Raw genomic sequence first — 23,154 nt, 5'->3', positions numbered from 1 at the left:
GTGAGAAACCTCTTAAGAAATGTGAAAGAGCATGTAATTCCAAGAGGAATCAACGTTTATTTGATGAAAATTGGTCTTGAAATGGCTGAGATATCCACAGCAGGGCAATCCTAATAAAAGGAGGGACCCACCTTTTTTTCAAGATTGCTTTGTTTTACTTTGTTTTTGATGTCTCAGCCATTCCAAAACTGAATTTCATCTGGTAAACTTTGAATTCCTCTTAGAATAGTATGCTCTATTCCATAAGTGGTTTCTTGGTATCTCGGAAAAAGTTAAAAGCCCAATCATTATCTCTACCAATAGTATACTATCTCTTTAATATCTTGAACATGAACTTGGACATTAAATGGATTGCGTGGGATGGCCTTGGTCGCAGCGTCGTATTCTAGTCTTGTTTGTTCCAGACCTCGTCCCGATCAACACATAGCTATCAGGCGCTGTTCTCAAGGCGTCTGGTCAGGCTAGACTATCAATATCGCCTCTAATTCTTGTTACGGTATAATATCGTGTCGTGTTTTGTTGCGTTCATCCCGTTTTTTAATATACGGCTTACAAGGTTTCTCTTTAGCACCGGGATTGCAGTGACAATTTTTTGATAGATTGAAAATCTGACGACGCATCCACGACAATCAGGGCCTGTCCCGTTTGTCTATCCCGTCTCACAACGTTGTTTCACGTCCATCCCGTTTTGTCCACGGTGGCCTGAAACGTGACTGCCGTGGCCGCTGGGAACATGGTGTAAACGCAGCATAACACAAAGACTGCCAAACCTCCGTGGAAGCCCATACCATAGAGCTCCATGCACATAGCTGGTGAAAAACCACATTTTTTTTTTCTGTGACATTCCGAGGTGGAATTGTGTATAGAAAGCGTTAGGACCTATTTATGAGCCAATCGTTGTTGGAAACTGTAAGAAACAAATGTGTTCATGATTTTTTATCATGGCTACTACTAAAACACTGATCAATTCAGCGCTTATTTACGTCGGTGTAGGGCAATTTTTCAATCAGTTGAAATGTGTTCACAGTAATGTGTTTATTTAGGCCTATTATTTATTTGTTTATTTATTTGTTTTTAATTTATTTGTTGTCATTATTAACAAAAAATTTAATTAAAATTATCATTTCATTTCATTTTACACATGCATGTTCACATGCATGTTTTTTTATTTTCATTTCCAATCAAACACAGGTAATACACTTTGACATGATTACATATATTGGAACATAATAATACATATTGGTTCTTAAAAGAACTTCATGGAAATGGAAATTGAGGGGCTGCTAAAAAGCGAACTTGTAGATTGCCGTCCCCTCACTTACGTTACATTACTACAATACATTAATTATATATGACTTTATAACACAATACAACGGTATGTACCGTACAAGCTAATCATTGAAAGTATACAGTTTTCATTCAATCAAATCGGATGGTTACATGAAGTACAGTGTATACGCTTTCACATGTATACACATAGACATAGACATAGACATACACATACACATACACATAGACATAGACATACACATACACACATACACATAGACATACACATACACACAAGCACACACACGTACCCACATACACATACGCACACACACGCACGTACACACACATGTATGCATCCACATACATTGTGCAAGTAGGGAAAGAGAGAGAGGGAGGGAGGGAGGGGGGAGTAGAGAGAGCGAAGGGCAGGTCAGCATTCTCGATACAGGCAGAAGAAAAAAGAACAACAATTCCAAACAGTCAAACTAATCTTGGGGTACATATGAGCTAATCAAATATTTCTTTAAATTACTAGAGAATGATTTCAAACTAATGGAATCTTTTATATTTTTCTCAAGGGAATTCCAAAATTTTGGGCCACTGTAGATAAACGTGGATTTTGTAAATAGAGTTCGGGTAAGGGGCAAATGATATTCATCTGTTTGACGAGTGGGGTATTTATGAATATTTTTATTCTTATTAAACATATTTTCAAAAACTGAAGGAAGTGACTTATTATACAAACTGTACATAAATTGACCAAGGTAATAATAATACAAATCCCTTACTTTTAAAACCTTATTCTCCACAAATAATCCGTCAGTATGGGAATATTTAGAGGTATTACATATTACTCGAAGTGCTTTTTTTTCGTAACAAAAATAATCTATCCAAATAAGTTGAATGTGTATTTCCCCATATTATAATTCCATACGTTAAATAAGGTAAAATTAACGTTGAATATAACATTAGCAACTTTTTAACAGAAAAACAAAACTTTACTTTATTAATTACTCCTATGTTACTGGAAATAGTGCGGCATATACAATCTATATGCTGTTTCCAAGAAAGCTTACTGTCTACAGTTACACCAAGAAATCTGACAGAATAAACCTGTTTTATCACTTCATTTTCAAAAATTATATCATGTGGCAATTTATCAAGGGTATTACTAAACAACATCACATTTGTTTTCTGCAAATTAAGCGATAATCTATTTGCTCTTAGCCATTGCATTATCTTGTTCAATTCTATATTCATGACATCAACTAATGTATGAGGATTTGAATGAGAAAAGAAAAGATTAGAATCATCTGCAAATAATATAAAAGAAAGAACATTTGAAGATTTTGGAAAATCATTGATGTAGATAATAAAAAGTAACGGCCCTAGTATACTTCCTTGTGGAACTCCACAATCAACTGAGCGCAAAGAAGATTTTTCATTGTTTATACAAACAAATTGTTTTCTGTCTTTCAAATAGCTTCTGAACCACTCCAAGGCCTTCCCACGTATACCATAATGATTAAGTTTATAAAGAAGAATGTCGTGGTTAATCGTGTCGAAGGCCTTGGAGAGGTCCAGGAAGATTCCTGCAGTATGTTGAAACTTATCAATTGCTTGAGATACTTTTTCAGTGAAAGATAATATTGCATGTGCTGTGCTATGTTTCTTGCGAAATCCAAATTGATATTTTGACAAAATGTCATTTCTATTTAAAAAATCTATAACTCGAGAATATATTATCTTTTCTAATATTTTAGATATATTAGGCAAAAGAGAAATAGGTCTGTAATTATTCAATTCTTCCCTATTACCCTTTTTAAAAATTGGAACTATTTTTGATATTTTCATAACATCTGGTACCTGCCCTTGTGATATTGATAGATTAAAAATGTGAATCATTATCATCATCATCATCATCATTATTATTATCATTACTGTTAGAGATGTTCAGGCTGCTCAATCATAGTGAATGAATACTGCCTTCATGTTGAACCTTATTAGATTATACCCTGAATTTGCATATTTGGCACATGACCGCATACTTGAATTTTTTCAAGGTCACTCATAGAGGGCGCTATTCACAAGATATAAAGAAATACATAGGAAATATGCTAAAAACATGATTTTTCTGTATAATTTCTTTATCCCCAGTATATATGTTTTATCATAGACCAATATTTTTCATATTTGCCACAAGATGTGCAAGTCAAAGCTTATTATTTGTTATGGTTGAAATTTCTCAAGGTCACCACATGAGGGCGCTATTCATAACAAAATAAAGAAATACATTATGAGACCTGTCATGTATTGTTTGGGATAGGTACATGCATAGTTATATTTCACATTCCCATAATATTGGAATTTTAAGTTTGCAGATTGATAATGTGATAAACAAATGATATTAGAGGTATAACTTGGGTGAAGGAATCAAAATGACACAAAATACAATGGCAATCTTTGGAAAATACTGTTATTTTCAAGTATCTCTATTATATCTATTGTTTTATGCCGTTGTCAGAAAAAACAAAGGAAATAATAGGAAAAACATTTCAGGGCCATTACTTCACATTTTGCTTCTTCAGCAAATTTCAGCTAAGAAACGCCCATTTCATACATTACAATATTGTAAATTGGAATTGGAACAGAAAAATACGCAAAATCTGACTGAAGTGGTTTACAGTTTATGGTTGCCATGGCAACCAGCAATATTAGATATTGCTAAATCATATATCAAAATGTTCATAATAAGATTTTAGGAAAAGCCACCAAATTTGGTTAAAATTGGATTAAGGGCGAAGGAGTGGCGAATGAGCTTTATAGGGTTAAAAGCCCTGCTTTTTAGTGGGCCACTCTTATCCATGCTTTTCTGTAAACCTTCAAGGCATGCATAGGTGTTATTCTACTCAAGTGTATAGGCCTACTCTACGATTCACATGGCGTTATGTTATTTTAATCGATCAAACAATATTATTGTTTCATGGATGTTTTGTATTCTGTGTCACTCTTTTTGTTGGACGAAAAATGAAGTTAATCGAATCCACGTAAATCGAATCAATATTCCAGCCCTTAAAAGCCTTTCACTTTTAAAGGCAACCTCCCCCCCCCCCATAAAGCACCAACGCACTGATGATGAAAATAATATACATAGTATTTTCAAACGTGGAAGCCTCTTGCAGCGTTTGGTGTTAATATCATTTATTCATCAGAAAGTATGGCCAAAGCTTTCCGATATATGATCCCAAACTCGGTGATCCTCATCACAAGAACAAGTAATGCATGAAGCGAGCCACTTTTCGAGGCTGCTGTTATGGCAACGACATTTGCGCGCGTCGAAATGCCGCGCTAGTCGCGCCAATTGCACTTTCCCCTTATTCAAGGTGCAGCAAAAACTCGTGGTTACACAATTAGACAGTGAAATATTTATGATCCACAAGGCACTGGGCTTTGTTCGCACCTCCAAAGTGATGACACGTTCAACTCTGTGTATCCTCATTACGATTGTCATAATCTATGCAAATGACCCCGTTCCTAATTCAAATGTCACAGGGGATAATTTTCTGGTATGCCTGATTATTCCCGAGACAGTCAATGCTGTAATGTCGACGGTAATGGGTCATTTTTCGCATGTTGAATGTCACGAGAAAAACATCCCGACAAATTCTATAGTTTATAATTCCATTCCTTCTTCAGGCTTGTAAAAAATACCAAAATCAGACAATACAATAATGAATGAAGAGCGGTGAGGTTTGGCGGGGATAAGGATTTTTTTTAATCATCGGATTTTGCCAATCGCTGACTATAATGTAAAAGGTAGGCCTCCTTTCTATTTTTGACTGAATTGACTCTGAGCGCTGTGTTCGTCATTATTTAGGCCAATGCACAACAATCTGGGGTTAGATGTACATGGCATAGGGGAAATTTCGAATATCGAATGACTTCCCATTTATGCCTGCGTATAGCCTTATGAAAACGGTATGGAAAATGTTGATGTGTCTAGGAATCCATGAAGTAACCAATTCCTTATTCTATGTGTAAACAGGAGGATCAAATTCAAGATTCCAGAGTCAAGAATCCAGATTCTTCATTGAGCAAGATGCGTAGTGGTGCCAAAAACAACGCGTTGTTCATTGGATATCTATTCTCTCTCAGCTTCATTGTGTGTTTGTGTGTGCTGATCTCTTCTACTGGCACTCCACCCGTCGTGAAAGAACCGATTCGCAGCCAGAAAGAGGGCGAGCTCGAACAACACCTGAGGGATTTCGGTGGCGACGAATTATCAGTCATTCCAAATTGGTAAAGTTAATGAGAAATTCCTATGTCTTCTCGCTGTAAGAAAAACAAAAGAATTGTGATCCCAAGAGCAGATAAAGCTGAATTGAATTGGAAAGTTCTCCTTGTCTACAAAGCTATCCATAACCAAGCCCCTTCATACCTACAGAACCTAGTCTCTCTCCGACATAGGCGCCGGAAGTGGGGGGGCAGGGGGGGCGGCCGCCCCCCCAATCCAAAAAGTGGGGAGGCAAAACGCATTTTTGCCCCCCCAAAAAGCCCCCCCCCCCCCAAAAAAAAAAAAATAATAATGATAATAAAAATAAATGAAAAAACAAAGAAAATAAAATAAATATGTATATATATGAATAAAAGGGAAAAAATATGGCTACAAACGGCAGCTTTTGGACTGTAAAATGTCAAAATTTTCAAGCTTGCTCGCTTCGCTCGCTCGCATCCAGCAGTTGAGCCCGGTGCGCCTCCCCCTTAATTTCTAAAGCGAAAAACATAGCTACGACGGCAGTTGTTGGACTCTAGAATGTCAAAATTTTCAAGCTCGCTCGCCTCGCTCGCTCGCATTGAATCGTTATGCCATTCTCCTAATGTTGCTGACAGTAATTGCCAGTAGTTGCGCCCGATGCCCCCACCCCTTAATTTCCAAAGCGAAAGATAAATATAGCTACAAACGGGAGTTTTGGGACTGTAAAATGTCAAAATTTTCAAGCTCGCTCGCTTCGCTCGCTCGCATTGAATCGTTATGCCACTCTCCTAATGTTGCTGCCAGTAATTGCCAGCAGTTGCGTCCGATGCCCCCCCTTAATTTCCAAAGCGAAAGATATAGCTACAAACGGGAGTTTTGGGACTGTAAAATGTCAAAATTCTCAAGCTCGCTCGCATTGAATCGTTATGCCATTCTCCTAATGTTGCTGCCAGTAATTGCCAGCAGTTGCGCCCGATGCGCCCCCATTTATTTCAAAGCGAAATATGTAGCTACAATTAAAACTCCAGTTTTGGAACTGTAGAATATCAAAATTTTCAAGCTCGCTCGCTTCGCTCGCTCGCATTTTATTGTTATGCTATGCCATTCACCTTATGTTGCTGACAGTATATAATTTGTCGATCGTTTCACACCGTCATTCCATAACCCATGTAAGGAAAACTTACAATGTTCCTCAATGACTGCTTGTTGAATGTACCACATTCCGTAATGTATTGTAGTCCCATTATTGCTCACGCACACACGCACAAGCATACAGACCGTCAAAATTACTTTATGGTTCCCCCCATGTTTCGACCCACCGTACGCCACTTTATATATACATGTATATGTATATATATATATATATGTATATATATATATATATATATATATATATATATATATATATATAGTAGATATGTGTGCGTGTGTGTGTGTGTGTATGTGTATATTGTGTAACATATGCATGGTCTAATCTTGAGCCCCCTCCAATGTTTGCCCCCCCAATCCAAAACTGCTTCCGGCGCGCGCCTCATCAACTTCTTCTGCATCTAGACGTCTGCGCTCCCATGCTACTGCCCATCTTCAACTGTTACCCGGACCTCGCACTAAGACACGCTACGGAGAACGCTCATTCGCGGTTATCGTGTTGGTTATTGCACCCAAGCTTTGGAACAATCTACCCATTCATATACGACAAGCCCTATCAATAGAACCATTTAAGGCACTTCTTAAAACTCATCTTTTCCCATATTGATTGTTTCCCTAACAATGCCTAAGTTAATGTGCTGAGTGTAATTCAATTATTGTATGTGTTTAATGACCGGTACACATTGATTTATGTCATGTTATTCTTATTTGTGTTTTGATCTGTCTGTTTTCCCTCATTTTTCATCTTTACTTTCGTCTTTTCCCTGTGCGCTTAGAAACATTATATCAAGCGCATTACAATGTAATGCGCTACCTGTGTTACTTCAGTAATTCGCTACCTGTGTTACCTCTCTCTGTCAAGATAAACAACATTGATCTGTCACAGGTCAACAATACAAAATTTTTGGGTCTTTATATCGATAGTGATTTATCTTGGAGAACCCATGTTAATTATGTAAGCAGAATTATTGCTAGAAATACCGGGGTTCTTAACAAACTTAGCTATTATTTTCCAAGTAATATTCTACAGAGCATATATCCAACTTTGATATCTCCCTATCTCAACTATGGGATTCTGGCGTGGGGAAATGCTTCTATCTTATCGATTCGTTATTTCTTGTACAAAAACGAGCTGTTAGAATTGTTAACCACACTGGATATTTATCCCACACGAACGAACTTTTTGTAAGTAATAAAATTTGGAAAATTCCCGAGTTATTTTATTACAACGTCGGCCTGTTTATGTTTCAATTTTCAACTGGCCAATTACCAGACGTATTTTCCCAAATGTTTACAAGAAATCATACAGTTCATGATTATCCAACTCGTCAACGTTACGCATATCACCTTCCACGTACCCGAACAATTTTCGCGAAAAAAACCATTATGTTCGCTGGGCCCAAATATTGGAACGAACTCCCTATGGAACTTGTAAGTTGTACCACTGTAACCTCATTCAAACGAAAACTGAAGCAATATCTTCTTAGCAGCTACATTGTACGGCATGCATAGTGTATAGTTCTTGTTGCTCTTTACATGTTACCCCTTGTCTATCCCACCTTAGTCCGGCGGGATCCTAACCATGAACACTATTTTTGAACAGTCTGCCTGTTGCGCTGTTCATGCACCTATTGTTCCACTCGGTTATCGAAACTCTCGCGCGTGACAGCTGTCGGTTACTATGGTCACACGGAATGCTTGGTTTTAGGACCCATGCTGGAATGTTACTTCTGAGCTTTCGGTATTGTTTACATTCACGACAAATCTCATTATCCCACCTTCTACTTATGTATTTATGACATACAATTACGCCATTGTCTATACTCTGCAACACACCCCTTGAATCTCTGCAGTTGTTGTTCACTGCTGCAACATGTGACCTTTCTGTTTTCTGTTTTCTGTATTTTTATTTAGTGACATATATTTAATTGGATTTTTTGTTTTGTTTGTTCTAATCGGTTTCACCAGATATAGTTGGTCTTAAAAAAACATCCGTACTTTAAACTTCCCCTAATCTGATTACTCTCGGGACCTGCGGCTGTACAAGCTAATGCTTTTACGCAGGCCCCATCATATTTTTTTCACATTATGACCACAGTGTAATTAGCATGCATACAGACCTCGTGTTTATACCAAATTAAACTTCTGTACATTCTGATGAAGTCTTATCTGAATTATGTTTTGTATAATTTTCGTATTCATATACTTTATTGTGATATATGTGAGAAATATGAAAAATAAATTGAAATGTAATGTATTATTATTATTAAAACAAAGCAACGCACATATTAGTATCCGTCAAACTACTACAAAAATATTTCTTTTACCTTTACCCCCCACCCCCAACCCCCCCCCCCAAAACCCAACATACACACTAGGCTAGTTTGCAATGAAACTATACGTATTAAGTATATTCAGCTGTAACTCTATCGCTATAGCTGGTGTTATAACACAAATTAGAAGATTAGAAACTGAAAAGTCAAAATAGAATATATATAACAATATAGAAGAGGTGTATGGGTTTTGATCATATAACATAGATAACAAGAATCATTCTTCCGATAAAGATAGCAAACATCACATTACTACTTACGGCAGGTGACGCATTGCTTGAAGGAAATTGAAATAGTTTATTGTATCATAATTTAGCATTGCAGACCTTCTCTTGAAATTCGATTGCATGAGGTATTTGGAATATTGAATATGGCTTTATGAAAACCATATTATGAATATATCCCTATGTGACACGTTTGCACGCCTGACTCCTGTTGACGGCGTGCCATTTTCTCTCGTTTATTCAGTATTTTGCTAGAAAGGCACAACCCCGCATCGTAATACAATATGTCCTCGAACAATTACACTCACAATGTCCTCAAAGGACAAGTCCACCTTCATATACATGTGAACTGAGTGAATGCAGTAATTTTGTAGAAGACATCAGCGAAAGTTTGGGGAAAGTCGGACAATCCGTTCAAAAGTTGTGTATTTTAAAAGTATCTGCATAATCACTGCTGGATGAGAAGACTACTAGAGCGTATGATGTCACATGCGTACAACGATATAAGGAAAATATAAAGAGAATTTCAAAAAAATGTTACTTTTTGAAAGAAATGCACATTCTTCGACTAATCATTGACATTATGTTAAACAATGTTAAAGGTAATATTATTCCCCTTGCCTTCTGAAAGAAGAAAGTCAAGTGTTCTTTTATTATGAGAGAAAAGTGAAAATATCTTGAATTTTACTTATACTTTCTTTATATAGTTGTACACATGTGACATCACAAGCTGTCGTAGTCTTCTCATCCAGCAGTGACTAAGCAGAAACTTTGTAACTTTTAAACGGATTGTCCAATTTTCCTCAAACTCTTGCTGATGTGTTCTATTAATATTGCTGCATTCACTCAATCCACATGTCTATGAAGGTGATCTTGTCCTTTAATAGAAAGTAGACTATATCACTGTACTAAAAGGAGAGGGCTTGTTGTCTCTTTAATTTTGATACAAACTGAATTATTTCATTGTTAGGGTAATCATTCTTATCTTCTCCTTTTATCCATTAAGTGATCTAAAATCAGTTCTCTTCAAAGCTGTGAGCATATCAGATGCCCATCACCTAAAAAGCTTGTATTTGGATTATGTACGATATATTCTGATATATGTACCAGAAAATTATTAGTAATACGTTACTGAATACAGTTGTGCTTATTATGTGTTTGTTTAGAAGAAAACATGCACCAATAATCATGATATATATATATATATATATGTATATATATATATATATATATATATATATATATAGTAGGTTGTCCACGTGTTGGCAAGATAAAAAGATATAAAACAAAACTGGAACATTGTTCTCTCAGTATCAACACTTGAGAAAGAGCGAGTCGCTGGAAAATTTGTGTACAGAAATAAATCGTTGGTAGATACAGCGTGAACTTTGTTCCAGTTTTGTTATATATATATATATATATATATATATATATATATATATATATATACTATACCGTATATTCAAATGTTCTTTTAACTTCTTATCCGTATAACTCCTGCTTCAGTTTGCCTCTTGCTGAAAGTCAACTTGGTTTCGTGTTTTTCTATTGTCTGAAACATTGCGGCAGAGCAGGTATAAATTAATCTCTTTTTTTTTTTTTTGTTCATTGCAATCCCGAACAGCACCTGTCTATTGTCAGATGGCAATGGCACAGGTACAGAAAACAAGACGGTCACGAAGGTTTCCAAGGTTTCCAGCACGAAGCTGAAAGGGAAGAATACGTAAGACTTTATTTTTTCATATGCATATTTCATTAGGGAAGTATTCCAAAATTCATGTTGTCTGTGCACAAACGTGTAACAGCCATGTAGTCTGGGATTATTTTGATAAGCTGTGCCTAGTGTCTCAACTTTCCTGTTTTGTTGAATCAATATATACATATTTATAGCGTTAAACTGTCGTGTCATATCATGCAAAGACAGCGACGTCCAATGACTTTACATCGGTCTATTGGTTCTCTCTCTCTCTCTCTCTATATATATATATATATATGTGTGTGTGTACAGTGGACTCCCGTTAAAACGAAGTTTTGTGGTCGAATTCTTCATATAAATCAGCAATATGAGAAACTATGACGTTGGCCTGGTTGTCTTGAGCGCAGATCCACGATAGAACTGGATACAGTTAAAAAAATGACATCAGTCCGATTATGGTTATCCAATGTTTGCGCTGCATTTCAGACCGGAAAATGCTCTTACTGGTGCCTTGTGGAATTTCAAAGACACGGGTGATCAACAACTTTATCTCTACGAAACACTGTTAATGAAAAACTGGACAATCAATGTCACCAACATTGATGCATTGAGGTAAGGAAGCTTTGTAATCACTTTAATATCTAACCACCCTTATTGTTTCTCTCTGATCGTATTTTCAGCTGGGTTACATTCTTGCCTTATGCGTGTTAGATCGTCTTAGATATACATAAACTTTTGCCCATGTGCGACTTGAATATTGTTGAAGGTATTGCAATTTTTGTCATGACGAAGCATTTAAAGTCTTTCGGGAACAAGAAACCTAAAATCATTATAGTCCCTCAAAAGTACTTCAAAATGGTTGGTATTTCATTCATAAATCTGAAAAGTAGATTATATCATTCAGATTACAATGCTTGTTAGTCTGAACACAACTTAATATTTTTTGAAACAACGTCAATGGCATAACTTAAGTAACTGAATTAATATTCAAAACAGAAATTTGACAGAATTTCTTTATTTCATGGTTAGAAATATTCATCAGTATACTTTTAATTCCAGAATGTAGCACTTTGCATGTCCAATACTTTGATGCTCGTCCGTATGCTTTTGAATAGACAAAAATTATAAGTCCATGTGTCCTTTTTACTGATTCTGAAAAGTATTTTTAATATAATTTTGTCAACCTTAAAGTAATTGTATAGTTTTGATTGAGACCTAGTTCAGGTTTCTAACATTTTTCTTTTATGAGGTAATGAGAAACCACTTACGAAATGTGAAGGAGCATCTATTGAAAGAGAAATTCAAATTTATTTGACGAAAATTGGTTTTGAAATGGCTGCGATATTAGGGCGGTGAGTTGGCTCAGTCGGCTCAGTCGGACATAGCGCGTCTGCCTCACGATCACGCGGCCCGGGTTCGAACCCGAGTCTGGACTGAGCAATGTTGTGTGTGAGCATACCGTCCCCTCTAGCAAGAGGCAAAACACTCTGTCCCTCGGATAGGACATAAAATGGAGGTCCCGTGTATGAGAGAGTAACAACTCATGCTTATAAAAGATCCCACTTCATTTATTCATCGCAAAGAGCAGGGTGTTTAACCCGGTGAAGTGGTCCCACCTCACATCCAACTGGACCCCATGGAAGACCAGCTTAACGTAGCTGAATATGGGCTATCCAGCCATCTTCTCAGACGGAAAATGAACAAACAAACAAACAAACAAACATATCCAAAACAGAGCAATGATAATAAAAGGTGGGACCCACCTTTTATTACGATTGCTTTGTTTTACTTTGTTTTTGGATGCCTTAGCCATTTCAAAACCGATTTTCATCAAATAAACTTTAGAATTCCTCTTAGAATGGCATGTTCTGTACTATTTCATAATATCGCAAAAAGTGAGAAGCCCTATCTTCATCTCCACCAATACTATACCATCCCTTTAACTTGTGTAGAAAGCAGAGCCAACTTTCAGTATTATTGGTCCAAACACTTGCCAAAAGAGTTGAATGTATAAAGTAAATGTGGAAAGAACACATGTCAGTATCCAAAACCTTGAAAAGATTTCTGTCTGCAATAGATGAAATCAGGTTTTGCTATCGTTTCGATGTCTATTGATAATATTCACCTTCCTTTTGAGAAAATAGCGAAAAATGACATTTTCTGTAATAAACATGTGATATAAACTTATTCTTAAAGGCGTTATACATCAGTGCAGATGAAACGAAAACCCGGCTTTAGTGCTTTAAAATATATACATGTAGTTCTGAAAGGTGAGTTAAGGGGAGAGAGAATCAGTGGAAAAATTCGAATTAGTATAATCAATGTTAAGTATTGTGAAATATCCAAAATGTGAACAAAAATTGTGATAAGATTGTTTCTAGAATAAACCGTCTACAGGTATGGTTTAATGGGAAAAATAGTGATATCTCCTTATATTTTAGGCTTTATTGCGAAATTTGTATATGGTAGAATGTTTTAAGATACAACTGATCGACACATATGCATGAAACATGATATCCCGAACATTTTTAATGGTAAACAGTACCTTCAATATATTCTCTTTTAACATTTCACATTCATTGCAGCTGAAGAGTGATTCCATTGATAATGTTATTGCCCCCATTCAAGTGCAAAGAGTTTGGTGGAAGGTTTAAAGGTCATTAAAGGGAACGCAAACCCAAAGAGCAATGTGGATTGAGTGAAAGCAGCAACATTAGTAGAACACATCAGTTAAAGTTTGAGGAAAATCGGACAATAGATGCAAAAGTTATGAATTTTTAAAGTTTTGGTGTTGGAACTGCTGGATGAGGAGACTACTAGTGATTATGACGTATGATTGGACAACAATATAAAGAAAATATAAAGAAAATTCCACAAAAATTCATTTTTTCATGAAAATTACAAATTCCATCAACTTGATAATGACATATATAATTTTCTTTTTTTATGTTAAGGGTAGCAATCATTCCCCCTGCTTACTGAAAGCGGTTAGTCAAGTGCTCTTTCATAATGCTAGAAAAGTGAATTTTTGTTGAATTTTCTTTATATTTTCTTTGTTTTGTTGTCCACTCATACGTCATAACCTCTAGTAGTCTCCTCATCCAGCGGTTCCAACACCAAAACTTTAAAAATTCATAACTTTTGCATCGATTGTCCGATTTTCCTCAAACTTTCACTGATGTGTTCTATTAATGTTGCTGCTTTCAGTCAATCCTCATTGCTCTTTGGGTTTGCGTCTCCTTTTTTAAGACGATACCGCCAAAACGGAATACAATGTGCGTAAAGTCTTTCGAAATATACACCTGCATGTACTCTGGTGTCATCCTGAAGCTACTCCTCAAAATGACTGATGTTTCACCTTTTTATCTGTGTTTTCATTTACGCCCAGAACTGAAATGACTAATTTTCATCAGAAACTCAGTGGAGAGTACCTGGTGATGACTCAAACAAACGTCAAGCGTCAGGAGAAGATTAAATATGTATTCAGAGACAAGACGAAAGTCACCATATCAAACGATTTCTTCAACAGGCTACCGAAGGTGAGTTACATTTGGTGTAAAACTTGGGAACGTTGGGAGTCATGGTTGCTTCGACTATCGTTACCCACAAGGGTACACTCAAAACCCCACGAGTAGCGCCCGTATAAGTGAAAGGCTTTATTTGCGCTTCTTTGCCCAAAAGAAGCGTAGCCTATACGCTCATTAGTCTTGGCGCCAAAATAAGATTTTGGGCCTAAACTCGTTTTACCGTCTGCCCGATGTTTTTTGATGGTTTTACCCTATTTCGAGGGCGCTGAATCCGAATCTGGATAATGTAACTATTGTATCCTTGAGTGTTTTGAGATATTCAAGATGGCCGCCAAAAATGAAAATTCCCATAAATTATATTTCTTTTGAAACAGTGAAAAATGTGAAAAATCGATGTTCTAACCCTATTTTGAGGGTGCTGAATCCGAATTTGGAAATGAAAAACCTCTTACATCCCAGACGTTTTTGAGATATTCAAACTGGCCGCCAAAATGGCCGCCAAAATCTGAAATTGCAATATATTTCCTTAAAAAAAATGCAGTTTTATCGCAGGATGCTGAATCCAAATCTGGATGATGCAAATTGCATTCTTGAGGATTTTAAAATATTCACGATAGCCGCCAGAAATGGAATTCCAATACATTTCTCTTAAAACAGTGAAAAATGTAGAAAAGTGATGTTCTTAACCTATTTCGAGGGTGCTGAATCCGAATCTGGACAAAAGAACTCTTGCATCCCACACGTCTTTAAGATATCCAAAATGGCCGCCAAAAACTGAAATTCTAATATTAAGTATTTCATTATAAATTGTAAAAAACTGAGAATCCGAATCTGGGTGATGCAAGTCTTGCATCATTCAAGTTTTTGAAAAATTCAAAATAGATATCAGAAATCTTTGATATTTCAAAAATTTCAAGAATTCAAGAATTGCATCAACCAGATTCGGATTCAGCCATTCGGCAATTTTGGCGGCCATTTTGAATATCTCAAAACCCTTAAGGATACAAGAGTTGCATCATCCAGATTCAGATTCAGCACCCTTGAATTAGAGTGAAAAGATTTAAAAAAAAAACACATTTGGCAAACGGTAAAACAAAGTTCAGCCTCTGGCATCCAGTTACCAGTAACCTCTGGCATCCGGTTACCTCTGGTATCCGGTTACCAGTAACGGTTGACTCCAGTGGAGATTCGTTGGCTGTAGTGTGTGTATAGAGATAAGTGATAAAGTTGTATACAATTCGATACGGTTATTCTCGAATATACCCGAACCGGGCCATCTCTTCACATAACACGCTATAGTTAACGTGTCTTTAGAATTAAGAATATCAATCGAAAGATTTCTGCTCTCCAACTTTTGAGTGTCCCGCTTTGGGGACATTATCTTTATCAAAATCTCCAATTTGAGTTCGAATTTCTCATGCTCTGAGCTTATGTCTCCAACTTACGATACATTTCTTTTACTTGAAATGTTGCTTCCTCCTGCTAAACTTTAGTGTTCAACCACACAAGTGACCCTCTATAGATATAGATATATTTCTTTTGACAGTTTTTATTGAATCCTCTTTCACTCCATCATAGATGTCGCAATGACACAATCATTTCACACCGCGCCAAACTCCCAAAGTATCATTTTGAATATGAACAAAATATCTATTTATAAGAGAATGAGAGAAAGAAACGCAAAGCGCAGTCATAAATATGATTAATCAAATCACTACGATTTAAAGAAAAAAAAAACTGAAGGTTTCAAAAATGTGGACAAATTACAAAAAAAAAAAAATCTTCAATATTTTCTTTTCTTTCGGGAGGTCGATTAATTGCTTTTGAAAATATTTTGTTTTTTCCCATTTCAAAAGATGCACACATGGAAAGGAAATACACTTTTCATCACCGATTGTTTGCTTATCAAAAACTTGGCAAAGACGTTGGTCTCCATAAATCCTTGCATAAGTTTGGTAAATACTCGTAAACGATGAGTTGCAAAATGAAAAAAATAGAATTGAACGAGACATTTAATTGGGAGTTTTCATAATTATAACAGTTTTCTTTTCTTTCTAAATATGTAATCTAATTCAATTTATCTGATATAACGTTAATAAAGTTTATTTCAGTTATCTCTGAGAACCAACTTTTAGGGGATGTAACAATCTTAATTATGTCTACATTAACATGTAGGTCCTACTGACCATTAATCATCAGAACGTCATGAAGAGCATAAAATTACATACACTTTAAGTTACCTGAAGATGATAGACGGTAGTAGCGGTGTATCATCAGTATATAACAAAATATGCAATTTAAAATACACCAGTTAGCCCCATTGACAGCCAAAAACAGTTAAATTTTTGGCAATAATTCAATTGCATCATATTGGTCAGAAAGGAATTGGCTGAAGCCACTCTGACAGAGAAAATGCAAAAAGAATGAGGAACAAATGTTCTCCTTGCTTGACAGGAAGTATTGCAAGGGAGATTCATCTCTGTCTTTCATTACACTTTACTTAGCGTTTAGCGCTTAGACACATTTCATATGATAATGCGTTATATAAATGTTGTGAATTATTATTGCTATACTTTGCTTCACAGGATGAATTGTAATAATTCTAAATAAATTTGAAGAATATGCCATCAATGTTGTGTTCGGATAGTTTCAGCCATAAAGCCGATCTTTTAACTATGAAATAATTACCCTTTTGTAATCAACAAATCACAATACAGGGTTTTCCTCTCAGAAAACGCAAATCCATAAACGAGTATAAAACAAAAATATTATCAAAAGTAGAACATCCTTCCTGGAATTCAACCTCTTCATAATATCCTATCATATGGACATCTTTCAAAGACAGCATCTACTGTTCAATAAACCTGAAAGCAGTTTTCATAAACAGCTCAGCAACGTGATTTAACGATACTTGTTTGGATCAGCGGGAATTCCTTTCTTCACGAATAAGGGACTAATCATATCTTTTGTCATGTCAGTTAGTAAAGTACTACCACCTAAGGTTATATTAAGCAATGTTGTATACTTATATATAAACGATTTACACAAAAAAAAAGTTTAAGAAAATCATTCAGAATAAAAGGTCAGCACCGCTATCTTTTTAGTCATTTGATTTGATTGATTATTTCCATTCCTTTAGTGGCTGATTTGTTGACATATCAAAGGAATTAAAAGAATAAGTAATCGATCAATCGGACATATTTTCGTTTAAAATTGGAATACCAAATATTCTATAAAAGTGCTTAAAAAGCGTATCTAAGCTATAATTTGTTTCCTTTTTGTCCTTTCTACCGACTTGATAATACCTCAACAATCACGCGATTTATAGTTTCTTTAGTTTGCGTAGTTTTATATGAAAACATATTTCTGAAAGTTGTCTTCAGTATCTCCTAACATCTTTTCGTATAATTATATCAACCTATTAGGAATTCAGTCCGTCTAAGACAAACTCGAGTAAAACACTGCTTTACCAGCATGACTATAGGGTTACGTCACCGCTTTGTCTTGATTCTATTTGCTTATACTAGCCAATATGCTTATCTGCAAAGTTAATCCCTTGTATAAATATTCTGAGCAACCACTGTCTGGCAGTAAAGTTGCAAGCTTTCAGACATGTTCCTCATGATAACTGATAGATAGTATTATTTTGCTGTTGCCATGCATTAATTAATGGACATAGATCCTGCTTCTTGTGTGAACATTCAAAACGGTGAGTTCCGGTTTAGACGAGGTGTTCTCGTCATGACTCGTTAATATTAACAACGCCATCTTTCTTTAGTCCTTTCAAGGGGTATACCTCTAAGAATAAAGTCACTCCTATTGATTTTGTCTTCATGGTCACAAACATCCGGTAAAGTTTCAGTTCGAGCGGGGAAATCCCTAATCAAAATTATAGCCAATGCACTTTAGTAGGACTTCAGTCCTCTGAACTGGCCGAGTTGTGGGTTGGTCGATGGGGAAGCACAGTGATTTTGATTTGCAGTATTCATTCATTGTATTTTTACATTGTATCTGTTGTTTGAATTACATGAAGTTTTTAATATTTTTGTATTTTTGTATTATTTTGGATTAAATCTTAATTTTCCCGTAGACCGTGCGCTTAGAAACATCCATATCAAGCGCCTAATAAATGTATCGTTTATTATTATTATTATCATTATTATCATTATAATGTTGTTTCAAAATGACCATGTATTTTGCTAATTTTTATCAAATATGTCATCATAATGCGACAAATGATGGCGTCCTCCATCACAGCTTTTGTGAATCTTTGCCCTCCAGAGTTTTGAAGATATTCGTTGCTATTATGCAAACTACGCCGCAACACGATATTTCCAGGAAAGAGAGGATGCGTGCTATGAGAGCACTGGCGGTTGCTATGAAAAGGAGGAATATTATACGCGCCAATCGACAGTGCGGAGTTATTTGACAGATCTAGCGCAGAGTATTTTCCAAAACATGACATTTAGAGACGAAAACCAGTCAATTGTACACTAACGTCGAAGTGAGGTTTGGTAAACACATACTTATCAACATCAATTAACTAGAAAAGCACTCTTAGAGCGCAGACCTCCCCAAGCAGCTACCTTCCACCGATGATCTTGCTCTTCCCGAAGAGATTTTTAGGGCGATTTTTCAGCATCGGGCGATTTTTCAGCATGGTTGGAAATTACTGATGTCTATCAGTTTATGGAAGAGCCCAAAGAGCTTTCGGAAGATCATCGGTGGAAAGTAACTGCTTGGCGGAGGTCTGTGCTGTCAGAGTGCTTTTCTAGTTATTTAGTAAGTTGTACACACACACACACACACACACATATATATATGTATATATATATATATATATATATATATATATATATATGTATGTATATATATGTATATATATATATATATATATATATATATATATATATATATATATAAACGCATGAGGCTAAACGCTCTGTCCCTCGGATTTGACATAAAATGGAGGTCCCGTGTGTGAGAGATTCACAACCAATGTACGTAAAACAACCAGTTGATATTTCAGTTATCGCAAAGAGCAGGGTGCCTAAACCCGTTAAAGTGGTCTCCCTCACATCCAGCTGGACCGCATTGAAGTCCAGCAAGTGCAACTGAATAATATGGGCTATCCAGCCATCTTCTCATTATGGAAAATGAAAGCAAGCAAGCAAACAATCAGACAAACAGTTTGTCATATGATTATTGATTTTATCTCATTGTAAATGCTATAAAATGATTGCATACGTATTTATGTGTTCAAATATCAGTGATCACTATTATGTTGTTTGTGTTTTATACCTTCCAAGACGAATCCTTTTACCCTGACGGAACGATTCAAGTCATGCGCCATCGTTGGAAACAGTGGAGTACTGAAAGGGAGCCGTTGTGGTACGACAATAGACAGCAATGATTTCATCTTTCGGTAAGAAAAGACTTTACACGTCAACGCAATGTCGTTTATTTGTCTCCCATACAGTCCGCTGAAAAACAATATGCTTGGCTTTTGCTACATTTTGGCTGTTGTTGGCAGAAGGGAAACAAAAATAACGTAACGAGATGGCGAACCTCATGCAATGTAGAGTATATAGTGCAAAAGTCAATTCTAGATCATGTTGTCCTATATCAGAAGCGGTGTTTGTAGTTTTTTTTTTTTCGTTTGTTCATCAATTCAAGTTCAAATTGATTTATTTCATTTCCAACAAACAAAATAATTGGAAGTACAATGAAACATTCATATACACAGATGTCAGAAAATCAGTACCACAATGCGATGAACAGAAATAACATTGTAAAAAGATACAGGTAAATTATCAACAGAGATACAAAAAAAACAACAACAACTGTTATATCACTGTGGTAAATGCATAAGCAATATTGCTGGAAATGGAGGGGACTGCTAAAAAGCAGAGCTTGTAGAATGCAGTCCCCTCATTGCAGTCCCCAACATAGTTTGCTGAATGGAAAAAAGGATTTATTTGAATTGAATTGAAAGCTTTCTATCCTCTTAAATATTTTGAGTTACAGCAACATAGTCAGAAATATCAGACCAGTTGTTCAGTTTTGCCTTAAAGCACCCAATTCAGCACACATGCAGACTGATTTATTCTGAGTAGATTTTATATTGAGAGCTTCAAAATTCTTTTTGCTTCAAAGATCTTTTCCTGCTGGCATAGCAATGGGATATCTTTGAAATGGAATACTAATACTTTCAGTTAGACAATATTGAAATAAAAAATGTGACTAAATTCATAGATTTCGAATAACTAATTCAATCACAGATAAAGTGTCAATCATACTTTATCACTGTTGCCATGGTAACGATAATTTTTTTTTTGAAAGATAATATCTATGAAGAAATTTAGTGAAGTGATTAAATCAATATATTTTTAATTGTTTTATTCATATTCATTTTTATTCAATTTCAATTAAAGTTCTAGTCATTCTGTGATGTATTCTCCTGTTGCCATGGTACTATATTACACAAGACAACAAATTAGAGAGCTTACTACATTCATGACATTTATAGATACAGAATTACAGCTGCATAGTTACACATATCAGACCAATTAGATTTAGATATCGAACCCTTCAGAATTCAAACATCGAATACACATGCTGCACGCGCGCGGCAGCTCTATTGTGTCATTATGCTCTTTCTCCCTCAACGTATTGAAACATTGCAAAAGTCTACGTTTTTGGGGTTTTTTTTGTTGTCAGAGGCAAACCTTGGATCAGTTCCCCAAGAGGCCGTAACAGCCAAGTCAAGCCGTGCTTGTGCTGACGATCTGCTGCTGTCCTTCATTGTTGAGTCAAATTTCGGCCTGTTATGGAACCATATATATATATATATATATATATATATATATATATATATATAATACACAGCCAAAAAAGTAAATACTTTTTCAAGTCCATCTTTCTCATAGACTATCTGGCTAAAAATGGTGTTTTATATACCATGTTAAAGGTAATTTAATTAGCTATCAACCTAGTAGGTCAAAGAAAAGTTTATTTTACGCATGAGTGAACACAATCGTTTTTTCTCTTCCAAGGCACGAAAGTAAAAATTACAAAATAGACAAGTTGTTATTCAAGCGTATTTGCTCTTCCATATGATAATGAGAACAAAAGATAAATTCAACACAAATTAAATTTGCACAAATCAACCTATGATCTCTATTATGTCTCTGTAACCTTCCAAAGATAAAGAAAAGCAAAAGTATAATGGGGGAAAATAGAGAATCTTCTGTCAAATCCGAAGTCAAAAGACATAAAACAAAAAAAAAAAAAATTATGGTAACAAAGAAAGTTAGAATTGAAACGTTATTCCAAGTTAACAAAATTTGAAATTTATTTGGTTCTTGAATTTGTCTCATGCATTCTTAAATTCCTTAATTAAAAGGTAAAATGAAGAAATTCTGTCGATTTTATCATCTCACCGGCTTACTCCCTGTGTCATTTAAAGTTTGAATTGATAGAACATGCTTATGTTCACCTTGTTTCCCCACTATGTTTTTGTTTTGAATGTAAAGGGAAACAAGGGAACGGAAAATTATTTCTGCTGTTTCACTCATGTCTCTCATTGCGTTAAGTTGGTCTTTTGTTATCATTTGATATCTTGGAGGGCATTTGCAAATGAATTTCAATATGTCCAATTCTGCAATTTTTACTTTTCTGCCTTGGAGGACACAAAAGAATGTCTTCACTCATGCGTAAAATTTCCCTTTGTTTAAACCTACCAGGCTGATAGCCAATTAAATAATCTTTGATATGGTATGTGAAACATTGATTTTTATCAAAATCTTCTATGAAAAATATTAACTTTAAAAAGTGTTTACTTTCTTTTTTTTTCGTTGCTGAGTGTATATATATATATATATATATATATATATATAACATCATATATATATAATTATACGTGACTTTAGAATAAGCAGTGTTTGAAATGATGAGGTGGTACTAAAGAAAAGTTTGAGAATCTGGTATCTGCAAGTACATCTGCAAATTAAAGTGGAATGTTTTCCTCTCTGGCATACAACTTAAACCCTCTACAACTTCCCGAAACATTCAACAGTAATAGCTCTCCGTCCTTCAGTGTCTGATTTCATTATTTGATTGTTTGATTGTGTCTTTTGTTGTTGTCGTTTTGTTTTTCAAGCTGCAACCTAGCAACGTTAGGACCATTCAAGGATGACGCTGGGTCTAGGAGTAATTTGACTACAATGAATCCCAGTATTATTAGCTCGAGGTAAGAGTCATCACACCTTCCATCATTGAGGAAACTAATATAACAAGTCGGCCACTTCAGTTGTAGATAAGAGTAAAACGACTGAAATAGAAGGCAAAATTACATAAGACTTTCATGAATATTTAAAGATAAGAACTACTGACTGACTGGGCGGTGAAATATGGCTCAGACGGTAGCGCGTGTGCCTTCAGACCCAAGGGTTCGATCACGAGTCTAACCATACCTCCCTCTAAGAGGCAAAACACTGTGTCCCTCAGACAGGACAAAATGGAGGTCCCGTGTGTGTTATCCACGACTCATACACGTAGACATGGTAAAAGATATAGTAATTCATTCATCGCAAGGAGCAGGATGCCAGCCCGGTGAAGTGGGTCCCCCTGTCACCACTTCACCCGAGTAACAGGCAAATGATGGAGACCACTCGTGGTGATGAGGTGATAAGCAATA

General features: G+C 35.7%; 1 protein-coding gene across 1 annotated transcript; it reads left to right on the top strand.

Moving 5' to 3' along the window:
* Positions 1-5,371: 5,371 nt before the first annotated feature.
* On the top strand, positions 5,372-22,711 carry LOC140239568 (alpha-2,8-sialyltransferase 8E-like). Its single transcript, XM_072319400.1, has 6 exons — positions 5,372-5,571; positions 10,858-10,956; positions 11,416-11,541; positions 14,318-14,468; positions 19,766-19,881; positions 22,618-22,711. Exons 1-6 carry the CDS (start codon positions 5,372-5,374, stop codon positions 22,709-22,711), a joined length of 786 nt encoding a protein of 261 aa, XP_072175501.1.
* Positions 22,712-23,154: the final 443 nt, after the last annotated feature.

The sequence above is a fragment of the Diadema setosum genome, chromosome 16 (genome assembly GCF_964275005.1).
Source record: "Diadema setosum chromosome 16, eeDiaSeto1, whole genome shotgun sequence".
Classification (NCBI taxonomy): Eukaryota; Metazoa; Echinodermata; class Echinoidea; order Diadematoida; family Diadematidae; genus Diadema; species Diadema setosum.
This window is presented reverse-complemented; position numbering and strand designations above follow the sequence as displayed.